At 32.6% G+C, this 15,063-nt stretch overlaps 1 protein-coding gene across 1 annotated transcript in view; it reads left to right on the top strand.

Moving 5' to 3' along the window:
• CWF19L2 (CWF19 like cell cycle control factor 2) overlaps nucleotides 1–15,063 on the top strand; it is a 192,226-nt gene that overhangs the window by 66,697 nt on the left and 110,466 nt on the right. The window contains exons 8-9 of the mRNA XM_007455881.1: nucleotides 658–767; nucleotides 6,751–7,412. Coding sequence (XP_007455943.1) covers nucleotides 658–767; nucleotides 6,751–7,412 — 772 coding nt within the window. The remainder of the gene's footprint in view (nucleotides 1–657; nucleotides 768–6,750; nucleotides 7,413–15,063) is intronic.

Below are 15,063 nucleotides of genomic sequence, written 5' to 3'. Positions count from 1 at the left end.
TTCAGCAGGTGCTCTATGCAAATTGTTCCACTTGTGGATATCTTCTTGATGTACTTGTGGGGAGAAGTGAACCCCAGGTCCTCCTATTCCACCCTCTTGACTTCTCTCAGCTCCTTATTTGTTCTTTGTGTTGTATCTGAAATAGCTTTTCCACCCCATGTGTGTACCTTTATTCCTTATTTATTTCTAGGAATGCCCTTCCTACTCTAATCTTTTATTATAGAAATCCAACTCATTTTTTCAGCCTGGTTTGTGAAATTTTCCCTGACCTCACATTTAGAGGCAATTGTTCCTTTTTTTTCATTTTTATATAACTTTATAGCTCTTTATAATATTTATCAAATATTATCTTTGTTATAATTATTTATGTCTTTTTATCCTCATTCTCTTAGATGGCAGTGTTTTTGAGGGTAGTTTTATTTTTTCCTTTCTCATAATTGTAGAACTGTACCTTGCATATATAGGCACTCAAGTATATTTTGAATTTTAAATATATTTATGATTTTTATGTATTTATTGATGGTATTTATTGATGGTATTTATATTCAAGGAATAATATGTAGTTTTATAGTTAGAAATCATTGTAGTAGCAATAAGTATTCTGTCATAACCATGTGAAAAGTATAACTGACATTTAATATTGGAATTTAATTTCAGTAGTAGAAGATGGTGGTTTAAGCTGGCTAAGGAAGTCTTACCAAAGAATGAAGGAACAAGCTGAGAAACAAAATAGAAAATTTGAAGACATTGTAGCTGAAAGATACGGGGTAAGTATTAAGGAGATACATATTATTTTCAGAGTTATATGAGAAATTAACTTTGTCAGTGTTTTGTGCCAGGAAACACTTTTGAATTGACTTGATACTAAATTTCAAATGTGTATATTGCTATAGCCATTTTTTCCTTTTCATTTTTATGTAAACCTATGTAACATATTTGAATATAAAACTCAATGAATATAAAACTTAAGTATGTAAATTTTAAGTATGCATGTGTTTAATGGAAAAGCAACGTTTTATTCTTGTGAGGAAATTTAAATAATGTAGGAAAGCCTCCATAGTATACCTCTGGACATAACCACTGTTAAAAATTTTGTATATATCAGAGATTTTATTTTATTTCAGAGTTTTTGTTGTATTCCAGAGTTTCAGATTGTAACAGTTTTTTTGTTGTTGTTTAGAGAGTGTGCATGTGTACTCTTTTTTTTCTTGCTTTTAAAAAGTGATATTTATTTTTTTTCCAGTTTTATGAAATATACTTGACATACAGCACTGTATAAGCTTAAGATATGCAGCATAATGATTTCACTTACATACATCATGACATGATTACCAAGTGTGTGTGTATGTGTGTGTGTGTGTGTGTGTGTGTATGTACAAAACAATGGAATCATGCAGCAGTATATTTTAGAACCAGCTCCCCCATTTACCATGGGTGAATAATCTTTCTGTTTCAGTAGCTATTGATGTCCTGTTTTTCTTTTTAATTTCAGAAGAAAGAAGGCTTAGGAAGGAGTAGGCAAACAAAAAAAGTGAGAGAGAAAAATTATCCTTTGTTTTAAGAGAATCTTTGTGAATATTTTGATTTTTTTTTAGGTTTTTTTCTGGTTATTATATACTTTTAAAATAAGCAGTTTTATAAAAGTAGGCTCATAGAATACATCCTGATTCTTTCACTTACACAAACAGACATAGTTGGATGCCAGTAAATGTATATATTTTAATGACCTCTTAATATTTACATATATATATTTATATGATTTTACCATTATTTATTTAATTGTCAGTGGAGGGACATTTATATATTTTTATTTTCTCCCCTGTTAAACAACACTGTGCTGATCATCTTTTCCAATGCATTTTGCATACTTACCTGGTTATTTCCTTACATGAATTACTAAAAGGGAAATTGTCAATTTAGAGGATATAGACACTTAAAGTGAGATATGTATTGCAAAATTTCTGTACAGAAATATTGAAGAAATTATACTCGCAGTAAAATGACTTTTGTTACATGGTTTTCAATAGTAGTACTATCATTCTTTATAGTCTGTGCTACTGTGATTTGTAAGCAGACTTTTTCTTTGCTTTTATTTTTATACATTTGTTTACTAGCAAAGTGGGATATTTTTTCATTTTTTTTGGCCTTTTGATAGATTATTGATGGTATTTACCCATATTGGGATATTAATTTAAGACCTTTTAGTAAGTCTGTTCAAATTTCTTCCTGATAGTTTCATGTTTATTTTTTACTTTGTTTATATTTGCTATGAATATATTTAAAATATTTTTACGAACAAAACCTATCAGGTTTTTCTTTTATGACTTAATGTTATTGGTATAATTCATTGACAGGCCTTCTCCACCCCCAAGATCATAAAAATGCACACCTATATGTCCTTTGAGAACTTGTTCAGTTTTATTTTTATGGATAGCTTTAATATTTTTGAAATACATATTTGTGTATAGTTTAAAGTAAGCATTTAACTTTCCTTAAGTCTTTAGATAGTCATTTATAATATATTGAATGAATTATTTTTTCCCACTAATTAGAAATGACACATTTATTATATATTACATCATTTTTTATAAAATCAGTCTATTTCTTTACTCTCAAATCAATTTTATTGATTTTTTTGTTGTTTCCTAGAATTAGTATCATACTATTTTAATTACTGTAGTTTTCAGTAACTCATGCAGATAGCAAATAATTAGTGAACACCTACTATGTGACAGGGTAAGTCTTCTTTTATTAGTCACTAAAAAAAAGTAACTTTACATTCTTATGTGTGCTTTTTTTTGTTGTTAAATTTAGAATCAATTTTGTCAAGTTCAAGCTCAAAAGAAAGTTTTCCAAAATACATTATAAATTTACAACTCATTTTGGAATTTTGAAATTAAATGTATAGATAATTCAAAGACAATACCTTTGTAATGTTGAGTAATCTCATCCTAAAATACTGGTTATTTCTCAATTCAAAATTTTTAAAAATTTTTATTGGAGTACGGTTGTTTTACAATGTTGCATTAGTTTCTACTGTATAGCAAAGTGTATCAGCTATACCTATACATATATCCCCTCTTTTTCGGATTTCTTTCCCATTTAGGTCACCACAGTCAATTCAGATTTTTATTTATGCTCTTCAGTACATTTCTCCATTCAGTTGTTAATGCGTGTATCCTAAGATATTTTTATTTTTTTCAATTGTATGCTGAATCTTTGTTGTTCTCTTATGTTTTCTGACTTGCCTGGTCTTAGTCTGCCCATTTTTTTTTAACTCTTGTCATTAAATCTATAGTGTTTTTTTTTTTAATTGGGTTATATGGGAATATAGTTATATGCAAATGGTGATTACTTTTGCTTTTGCTACTCGGTATTACAATATTTAAACTTTCTTATATTCTTGAAGTAGAATTTCAGAACTTTGATTAATAACACTTTTCTTTCTGTGTTGAAGTGATAACTTCTTGCATTTAAGATGAAGATTGTCATCTTTAGAAAGCATCTTTGCATTCAAAGTTTATTCAAAAGTGTTTTTTTGTTAATTTGCTATTGCTTTTAAATTAGGAATGGGTATCTAAATTTTATGAAATAACTTTTTTGGTATCCTTTGATATAACTGTGATTTCTTTTTTCTTTTGTTAATGAGATGAATTGCCTGAATACATTTCCTAACATTGGACCATTCTTGCATTCTTTGACTCCTATTTGATTATGGCATTTCCTTAATATACCACTACATTAAATTTGTTAATATTTTATTTTGAATTTATATCTTTATTTATACATAACATGGCCTTCAGTTTCCTTCTTTTTTTTAGGGGTTATTATGAGTTTATGTTTTGAATTATGAACTTTTATATAAGTTCTTTTTTTAAAAAAACCTTTTTTTTAGATTGTTTTTTTGATGTGGACCGTTTTTAAAGTCTTTATTGAATTTGTTACAGTATTGCTTCTGTTTTATGTTTTTGTTTTTTGGCCATGAGGCACGTGGGATTCTAGCTCCCCAACCAGGGATTGAACCCTCACCCCTTGCATTGGAAGGTGAAGTCTTAACCACTGGACCACCAGGGAGTCCCTTATGTAATTTCTTAATGCTCTAGAACAGTTAAGAATCACAGAGTGAGGCATTTTGACGTAGTAGTTAAAAACATTGGCTTTGTAGTCAAATAGTCCTGAATTACAATACAGTGTTTGTTACTCTTGCTATGTGACCTTAGCTTCATTTTTATTTTTCATTTTAAAAACACAGCTATTAGTATCAATATCATAGAATTGTTTTGAACATTAATAATAATTTGAATGCTTTTTATCTGCCAGGTACTGTTAAAATACTTCATGTATAATTAAACTTATTTAATACCCATAATTGTACTACTTTCTTGTTTGGTAAATGAGGAAACTGAGGCAGACAGAGTTTAAATGACCAGGATTACGTAGCTCATGAGTAAATGTGAACCTAGGCATTGTTTGTAGAGCCCACTTAAATGATACAAAAGATGTAGTAAAATAAGCATTGGATAAATTGTGGTAACTGCTGTTTTGGTTTTATTATTACCATATTTTATTTAATCTAAGAAGCCACTAATTGTAGATACATCATTAATTTATGTATCACCAAGAAAAAAAAGAAGTTGCCTATGAGGCAATGCTTAAATTATGAAAATATTCCCCCCCACTGCCATCAGTTTCACTCTATTGATGTTGTCATTAAATTTAAGAAACATGTTAAACCTGAATTTTTAAAATAATTTGAAAAAATGAATATAATGGATTATCTCTGCCTAGACAAAGATGACAACTTTCCATCTCAACTCACATATTTTATTGAAATAATTTGAAATTTTAATTACAGTTTACTATAAATTTAAAAAATATGCATGTGATTCTTGACAGTTATATTCTTCACAACTACAAGAACAATTATTTAGACTTAACCATTACATTTGCCACTTGGTTTATAGCATGCATTCCTTTTTTCAGAGATCTTTGCCCTAATTCATTTATGGTTTGGCTTAATGATCCTGAGTAATTTTCCCCCCAGAATTAGTAAGTGATTTACTTTTTGATTCCTTTCATTTTGGAAAATGACTTTCTTTTGTCCATGTCAAGGAAGGATCATTTGACTGAATTGAATTCTGTATATAGAATTATTATTGCCTTATAATTTTTTATCAAAATTTGATCTTTATTCCATTATCTTCTAGCATTTAGTATTGTAAGCGAATAGTTGATAGCAGTCTGACTTTCTTTCCTTTGCAGGCAATGTGTTATATACCTAACTCGCATTTGTTTACATGCTCACACTCCCTTCTCCCCGATCCAATCTTTGTGAAGAATTTTTTTTCTGAATGAATTTTGAGACTCAGGAATTAGGATTTTTTATGTATGAGTCTTTGTATGCTTCACTTTCTCTCTTCCCCTAAGGCTGTTGGGTGAGCCCTTTGGATCTAGAAAGTTAGCTGAGGAAATTTTCTCTTTTTTTTGTTAATGCTCCTATTATCTTTGCTTTTTCTTTCTGAAAGTACTAGCATATGCATATTAGATTCTGTAGAATTAATTGTTCATGTGTCTTCTCCCTGTAACTTAAATCAATTTACCATTTTTTCCTAAGTATAGTGAATTCCCAGGCTAGTGTTGAATTCACAAATTTGGATTCAACACTTTCTATTCTACTCACTACATGCATAGTTTTGAACATAGTTTAATTATAAGTCTTTATTATTCTTGAACTGCTCTTTTTTATGAGAATCTATTTTGTTTTAGCATTTTAGTAACATCTTGACTCTCACTGACTGTAGGAATTATTATTATTATTATTTTTTTGCGGCACACGGGCCTCTCACTGTTGTGGCCTCTCCCATTGCGGAGCATAGGCTCCGGATGCGCAGGCTCAGTGGCCATGGCTCACGGGCCCAGCCGCTCCACGGCATGTGGGATCTTCCCAGACTGGGGCATGAACCCTGTCCCCTGCATCGGCAGGCGGACTCTCAACCACTGCGCCACCAGGGAAGCCCTGTAGGAATTATTATTATTTTTTAAATTATGTTTTTATTGTTTTCTGAATTACATTTTGTTTTAGTGCTGGTCATTTGGCCAAAGGGCTCCTTTTGAGCTCCCAGGATTTTTTCATTATTTGGTAATTTTTCATTGGTTATTCATATTTTTTTAAGTATTCATTTTATGGTAGTGTGTTTCCTTGCTAGGGCTGCCAAAATACAGCTCCACTGGCTGGGTGGCTTAAACAACAGAAATTTTTCTTACAGCTCAGAAGAATGGAAGTCCAAGATCAAGATGTTAGAGGGTTTGGTTTCATCTGAGGCTTCTCTTCTTGATTCATAAATGACTGCCTTCTTGCCCTGTCCTCACATGATCTTTTCTCTGTGTGTGCACATTCCTCATGTCTCTTTGTGTGTCCAAATTTCTTCTTCTTACAAGGACATCAGTCATACTGGATTAGGGCCTAACCCAATGACCTCATTTTAACTTAATCACCTCTTTAAAGATCTGTCTACAAATGTGGTCATATTCTGAGGTACTAGGGGTTAGGGGTTCAACATATAAATTTGGGGGGGACATACTTAAGGCCATGTCAGATAGGATGACTGTCTGGGTCTTTTATTACCCTTTGTTGAGTTTTTCTTTCGTTGTGCTACATGACAGTGTATCGTGACACAGTAGCATGTGGAGTACAAGTCATTGAGCCATTTTTAATTTTAAATATCTTGTTTAATTTTTCCTTCTTTCTAGTCAATGGAAATCTTCCAGTTGAAATTAAAAGAAGCTGAGAATACTGCGTTTATGAAAGAAGACTGTAGACGAGAACGGTGGAGGAAGAAACCAGCATACTCAGATAGAGCACAAAGTAGTCAGGAAAGTAGAAAATCAGACTTGGTAAAATATAATAAAAGTTCAAGAGATAGATATAATACAACAGATATTGCAAAGAATATCAATAAAGATAAGTTTAGTGGTGATGAAAAAGATAGTAGATCTGGGTCTTTAGAAGCATGTAGAAGAGAATCCAGTCCAAAACAAAATCAAGAGTTTTTTTCTCATATAAATTTGAGACCTAAATTCTTAAGACCCTCTGATGCAGAACTGTCATTTCATAGCAAGGACAGAAATTTTGAACCATCTAGTTCATCTTCAACACTGGTCTCTCAGGATTCTGTACATTGTGGTTTTCAAAAATCCACAGAGAACAGTGAAGAAAGTTTATCATGGTGGAGTCGATCTGATGAGAGAGAAGGAGACAGGAAACATTCAAATCGAAAACCATTAGAAACCAGTCACAGTGTTGACCGTGGACAAGTTTCAGAAGATGTAAGAGAAAAATCACAGGGTGAAAGCTTGAGAGAGGACTCTCTGAAAAAAGAACACCTACAGGATACAAAGTCTTCGCTTGCTGGGTATTTTTTCATTTATTTTTTAAACTGATAAATGGTATTAAGGTCCAGAGGATTCAGGGAACTGAACTGTATTTTTAGAGCATCAGTTACTAATTAGATATGAGTTATGATTTTCTATTTCTTAAATTCGATGGAAGAGATAGGATATGCACTTTTAACAATTCAGTAGTTCCGTTTTGTGAATTGTATTTCATTTCACAGTATATTTAACAAAAAGAGCTGGAAGATGAATTCAGTAGCTATATATTTCCTCAAAATGTATTGCTTTTTTGCAATCTAAAAAACTAAATGAGTTTAGTAATTCTTTTAAATGGATATGCCACAAGAAATATTTTGGTAGATTTTGTTAGTACTGCCATATTACTTCCAAAGGAAATTGCTGCATTTTAAAGTATAATCATAATTGTAAATATTGCATGCCTACTGGAGGTTTGGGAGACTGAAGGAAAATATGCTGCCATAGCCCAAATATAAAGTGGAAAAGATATGTGAAATATCCTGCAGAAGGAAGCATGAATTTTGGTGGTGGTTTTGCAGAGAAAGAAATCCACTTTGATGGTTGACAGGTTTTAAAGCTAATGTTAGAGTTTTTTTTTTTTTTAATATACATATCTTTTAAAAAAATATATTTATTTATTTAGGCTGTGCTGGGTCTTCGTTGTGACATGTGGAATCTTTAGTTGTGGCATAAGGACTCCTTAGTTGCGGCATGCATGCAGGATCTAGTTCCCTGACCAGGGATCGAACCCAGACCCCCTGCAGTGGGAGCACAGAGTCTTACCCACTGGACCACCAGGGAAGTCCCCTAATGTTAGAGTTCTGAAAGCAAAATATAGATAGGATAGTGGTTGTACCCATAATGATTAGGAAAATAGGCAGCACTTATTGGTTTTATTATTCTTGTACCTGTAGCACTTATATATAGGGCTGAGTCAGTCCATCAGGAAACCCAGGTTGAATGGGATCAAACCTAGGAAAACTTGATTTAGCCATAGGGCTGGCACTATTTGAAATAGCCATAAATAGAAAATGAGTATCCAAAGGATAATAACTAACTTATACTTGAATGATCATTAAAATATGTTTTAAAATACCACCAAATGAATGGGACACTGAAGGAAGAGGTTTTAGGAAATAATAGAATTCATTGGTGGCAGTAGTAGGTATAAGCATTGTGGTTTGGGGTCATGAGTCTGGTAAATCACTTTTGTTAGTGACTCCATCTGAAGCTGTGGATTATAGAGCACTGTGTGTAGCTTTCAGTAGGAGGGAGGCAGGGAAGCTGGCAAAATCTGGACTGAATGATGGGAGGCCCAGTCACATGGGCTCTGGTTCACGTCAGGGCTTTTTTCCCAGGAAACGAAAGGAGAAATCCAGTTGTATTGACCGGATAAACATGGCAGGGATTAGAGAATGTCTAAGGCTGTATACATATATAATTGTCCAGGCTTCACTCCAGGTAGTCTGGAAGGTAGACTATTTCCAGTCACCAGTTGCTAGTGGGATGAGGCTCTTATTTCCTGATATCATTAGGGTTGGCTTAACATTTGGGTGATCTGTAGATATTTACTTCTGTGACTGCAGCTAAGCAGAATATGTAAGCAATCTTACATTGTTAGTATTCCTTCTGGTTCTATACTTGCTTCATGTTTATACGTTGTAAGCTTCTGATAGATATACTGTAATACAGGAACTCATTAAAAGCTTTACGTTTTGGTCTGAAGACAGTATTCTTTGTTAGCTGTGTTAATTTTGATGTTACAGATGTTTTGAGGCTTTCCATGAATTCCATGATTGACTGGAGAGGGAAAGGACAGTCTAGGAATATTCCACATATATGTAAACAAAAAGGAATTCCTGAGCATGTAGAGTGGTATAAAGTGAGAAACCAAGTGTGGGACCTTGAAGAATGCCTGTTTTCAGGGAGTGGAAAGATTCAGTGAAGGATTGTTAGAAGCTGTTAATTTGTCTGAACACTATCCTGGGTATATGTTGAATTCTTTATAAAATGCCAGAATTTTAGGGAGCTTTAGAACCAGTGAATTTTAGAACTAGGAAAAAATCATAGAACTGATTTTAGAACTAGAAGAAATTACAGACTGACCTGGGCATTTTCCAGATGCAGAGACTGAGGCAACTGAGATTGTGACTTGCACAGTGCTATGTAACTGGGGTTGCCAGATTTAGCAAATAAAATTGTTTGGACATACTTAAACTAAAAAATATATATATTTTTTACCTGAAATTCAAATTTAACTGGGTGTCATGTGTTTTATTTGGCAACTGTACGTAGCACTTGGCCATTCCTTGGGTCTGTGACCTTTTTACAAGAGATAACATAATTATAATCATCTCTGGGTATCCACCAGGGGATTGGTTCCAGGACCGCAGCAGATACCCAAATCTGGGGATGCTCAAGTACGTTATATAAAAAGGTGTAGTAGTATTTTTATTTATAATCTACGCACATTCTCCCATATTCATTCTTAATTCCTTCCTTCCTTCCTTCCTTCCTTCCTTCCTTCCTTCCTTCCTTCCTTCCTTCCTTTCCTTCTTTCCTTCCTTCCTCCCTCCCTCCCTCCCTCCCTTCTTTCTATTTTTTTGATGTGGACCATTTTTAAAGTCTTTATTGAATTTGTTAAAATATTGCTTCTGTTTTATGTTTTTGGTTTTTTGGCTGCGAGGCCTGTGGGATCTTAGCTCCCTGACCAGGGATTGAACCCACACCCCTGCATTGGAAGGCGAGGTCCTAACCACTGGACTTCCAGGGAAGTCTCCTGTCCCATATACTTTAAATCATCTATAGATTACTTATAATACCCAGTACAACGTAAATAGTTGTATATACAGTGTAAATGCTATGTAAATAGTTGCCAACTCTCGGCAAATTTAAGTTTTGTTTTTTGGAACTTTCTTAAAGTTTTTTTCTAAATATTTTCAATTCCTGATTGGTTGAATCTAAGGATGGGGATCCCATGGATACTGAAGGGCTGACTGCCATTTTATATAAGGGACTTGAGCATCTGCAGATTTTGGTATCTGCATCGGGTCCTGGAATATACCAACAGATAACTGTACTATTCTGAATCATATTTTTTCCAATCAGTATTATCTTAAAGACCTTTTCACACCAGCCCATATGTATGCATTTTTTTTCATTTTGAAGTCTCTGATATTCTGTTGTAAAGCTTAGAGATAAGCTAGTATTTCTCATCAGTTTCCTATTGATGGACTTTAAGGTAATTTCTAGTTTGTTGCTCTAAATAATACTACAGTGAATAGTTTTGTATGTGTATTTTTGCATACTACTTAAATATAGCTGTAAAATAAATTCCAAGGAGTGGAATTATATATTTTGTTGTACTAACCAATTTACACTCTTACCAGTCATGTATGAGAATGATTTTTCTCTTCCTTGCTGATAGTAGTATTGAGGTTTTTAATCTTTGCCATAGATACATAGTTGAGGAACAGAGGCTTTCTTTGGTTTGCATTTATGTAAGTATGGGTGAAGTTTGACATATTTTTATAAATGTTGTTAATTTTAATTTTATTTTATTAACCAGTCATATATTTTACCTAGTTCTTGAGTTTTTTTGTGTGTGCGTGAGCACTTCTATAGTTGTCATGTGATATATATAATTTTTCATCATCTTTAGATTTCTTCTTTTTGTGTTTTTACTTTTCTTTTTTCATCTATTTTTTCATTCATTCTTATTGTGATCTGATTTATCATTCTTTTCCTTTGTGCTTTTTAGACCCTTAAGTAGCTGGAAGACATCCTCTAATAGTGGCCCATGTGATTAAGCATCTTAAGCTTTTTATTCTTAGAAACAAAATGTGTTTGTGTATAATTTTGCTTTATTGGAAAATATATTAGCTATATATATTCAAGAGTTTGAAACCTATGATAGTATGTAATATGAACAAAAACTAATGTGATGTCCTTAATTTAGATTTTATCTAAGTTGATATCAGGAACTAGCTCATTTTATTTAAAATATTATATAAGGTTAAAAAGGTTAGAAACCTTGGCAGAGTTTGCTATGATAGCCTAGGAGGACAAGAGAAGGATACCAGGTTCTGAAGGGTTTGAGTTTAGTCATGAGATCCTTAGGGGAGAAAGTTTGAGAACAAATGGTAAGAAAAGAAGAATTAAAGGGGCAAGATCTTTGAATACTGTCAGCAGGCAAAGAATAATTGCAATATACTCAAGGTTTCTGAAATGTCATTGGGCTGGAGCTTTTTAAATTATTTTTTCCTCAGAAGTTTTCAGCCAGAGTTTGTGTTGTGTGTGTGTGTGTGTGTGTGTCTGTGTTGTGTGTGTGTTGTAAAGAAAGTCCGTTTTAGTGGGAAAATTGGATTTGCTTTTTAGAAAATAATTGTGAAGAGGGCTTTTGAAATATAGCAGTAAGCCGGGAAAATGAGAAGCACTTGTACATTTTTATTTTTATAGGATAATTGCAGATGTCATGGTGATGTTTCTTTCAGAGCATCTGCTCATCATTATAAATGCTTAGAGTCTTCCATTATAAATGGAAGAGTCTATGCTGTTTGTTGCAGAGCAGTGTCTTTGCTATGGTATTAACAATAATGTGTTCTTCAGTCATTGATGCCCAAGAACTTTAATTTTAATATCTTTATTTGATACCTATTACTGTTCTATCAATACTAAGTGTGTTGAAGTATCTGTTAATACTGAAAATATCGGAGATGTTCAGAATTCTTCCGTATCATCTCATTTATCCTGATCTACGTTCCATATACTAATAAACAATTCCTGTTAGAAAATAAACTCCCCCCAACTCGGTCAAAACAAAACCAAAAAAGATGTGTGGAGTATGAATTTCATGACCATGAAAGTTGCCTCTTTAAAGGTCTCTTGAGATTCCAGTTATCTTCTTGAAACTTGTAAGCTTTGGTTGGACGTCAGCATACCTTCTTGATTTCCCTCTCTTGATTGATTCTTTAAGCTTGCATACTGAAAAGTGAAGAGAAAAGTAAAGTTTCTCAAAAACAGGGAAGAGTCTGATAAAATGACAAAGATGTGTCTTTGGATAGACAGTAATACAGGTCTTCAGCAATTGAATCAAGAATATTATCATTGTAAAAGAGGATTTATAAGCCAGATTTCATAGTCTAAATTATGACTGTGGGTTATGATATGGTAGAGATAGAAAGTGTATGTGGGAGACATGGGTGAAATGAAGTGCTTCCTTCATTCCCATTTTTTTTTAAGGTGCAGATACTTGAATATGTTTATATATTAGTGGAAAAGAGTTGGTATCAGTTTTAGAAGAAGCTAAACATATAGAGTGATGATGGATGGGGTACTTTAGCAGGATTTCAAGGTTAATGTGGATGTATGTATGATCGGGTGTACTCACACAAGTAGAGAAGGATTAGCCTTGAGTGGAAACATTAAAGAAGAGAAGAGTGTGTCTAGGGGTGTGGGTGATGCGAAAAAATTTTAGGAATTCTTTCTTGATAACTTAAGTCAGTTATTTTTTAACATATGGTTCCCAGAATATTGGTGTTCCTTTTCATCTGTATATGGACCACATACACACAAAGAGTGATGTGACAATTTGGTTTACACACAGCTCATAAAATTGAAATTTCTCTCATTGTTATGACTTACTGCTATAAGCATATTTTAGTTTTACAAGAAAAATTAATGAACCTTTGGAATAAAATTGCCTTAAATTATTCCATGTGCACGTTTCCTTTAAGTCATCCTTAGAAACTGAAAGTGAGAGAAATAGCCTGTTTCTTTTACTCATTCAAATTTGAAAAAATTATCTGGTCTTGTGTGACAAAGAATGAAGTAACAAGGGAGGTTGTTTTTGTATCAGAGATATTCCTTGGAACTTAAATCATATGACTTTGACAAATTCCTTCTGCTGTTCATCTCATGTTTATTGACATTTTTGTAGAAATATTATTAGGTTGCCTGAAATTCAAATACATTACATTTACAATACAATAAAAATGATGTATACCTCAGAATTTAATCTGAAAAATGTTACTGAAAAATATTTTCTATACAAAAAACGTACAACTAATGATACAAGCAATATCTTTTATTAAAGCATATAAAAAATGAATCACGTTCTCCTGCTTACACGACTGCAGGGTCCCCACTGCATTGGTTTTAGAAATGTAGACTGCAGGAACTTGAGAGGGAACAAAAATATGTTTTTTCTAATGGTGCTTTACCTGAAATATTTTACATTTCTTAGTCTAAGCACCATAGTATTGCCTTTCCTTTCACCAATATGAGTAGAAATGGGTATTTTTTGGATTTCCTACAGAGATTAATGTCTTTAAAATAAAAACAAACTCAAATGCTCTCTATTAACATTTCTTTTTTTTGCCCAAAAGGAATTCAGTAAAATAATTTCCACATATGGTTGTTAAAGTTTTGATTTTGAGCTCTTTGTATGTTTTGCTATTACTTGCTCAGAATATATGTTGAAAACTCAGGGTAATTTCAATAAAGTATGATAAAATCTAGATATGGAGGAAAACTAGTAATACCATAGATATATTCTTAATATTTGTGATTATGACTGATTTTTTTCTGCTTTAAATTTTTTTTATCACTCCCTTTGAGGGTTTTTAAAAACAACAATTTATTGAAGTATAATCTACATAAAACTGCATATGTACAAACTGCATATGTATATAAAGTGTAGTTTGGTAAGTTTTTGAAATGTGTATATTCTAATAAAACCATACCAAAAATTTCCTGGTGCCCTTTCATAATCATCCCTCTTGCCTCTCCACACACCCTAGCAACCCCCCTAGACAACTACTCATCTTTTTTTTTTTTTAAATTATAGACTGGTTTGTATTTTCTAGAGTTTTATATAAATGGGATCATACCTCCTACCTTATACACTTTTTTTTATATTGCTGTGGCTGGCTTTTTTCATTCAGCATGATTATTTTGAATTTCATCCATGTTGTTGCATGTAACAATAGTTCGTTCCTTTTTGTTGATGGATAGCAAGCATGCCATTAGCAGATATATTGTACCACAATTTATTTTTCCATTCACCTGCTGGTGGACATTTAGAATGTTTTTAGTTTTTGGCTGCTATAAATAAAGCTTCTTTAAACGTTCATGTACAAGTCTTAGTATGAACATACACTTTCTTTTCCCTTGAGTAAATACCTAGAAGAATGGCTAGATCATATGATAACTATATATTTAAATTTTAAGAAACTGCCAAACTGTTTTACCAAGTGGTTGTATCATTTTACACTACCACCAGCAGTGTATTAGACTTCCAATTCCTCTACCTTCTTGCAGGAACTTGGAATAGTCAGTCTTTTTAATTTTCACTGTTCTAGAGGATGTGTAGCAGTATCTCATGGTTTTGTGTCCCCCTGATGAATGTTAATGTTGAACATCTCTTCAGGTGCTTATTTGCCTTCCAGATAGCTTTTCATAAAGTTCTTAGAATGTGTGTTCATTTTGCTTCTATCATTTCTTTATTGGTAATTTGTATCTTTCTTTTTCCTGATCAGTCAGGCTAGAAGTTATCAGTTTTACTGATTGTCTTAACCAGTTTTTAGTTTCATTGAATTTCTTTACTGTTTCTGTTTTTTATTTCCACTTTGCTTTTTTTTTTTTTTTTTTTTT

The sequence above is a fragment of the Lipotes vexillifer genome, unplaced genomic scaffold (assembly GCF_000442215.2).
Source record: "Lipotes vexillifer unplaced genomic scaffold, Lipotes_vexillifer_v1.1 scaffold1581, whole genome shotgun sequence".
Taxonomy (NCBI): Eukaryota; Metazoa; Chordata; class Mammalia; order Artiodactyla; family Lipotidae; genus Lipotes; species Lipotes vexillifer.
Note: the sequence above shows the minus strand (reverse complement) of the source record. Positions and strands in the feature narration are given on the sequence as shown.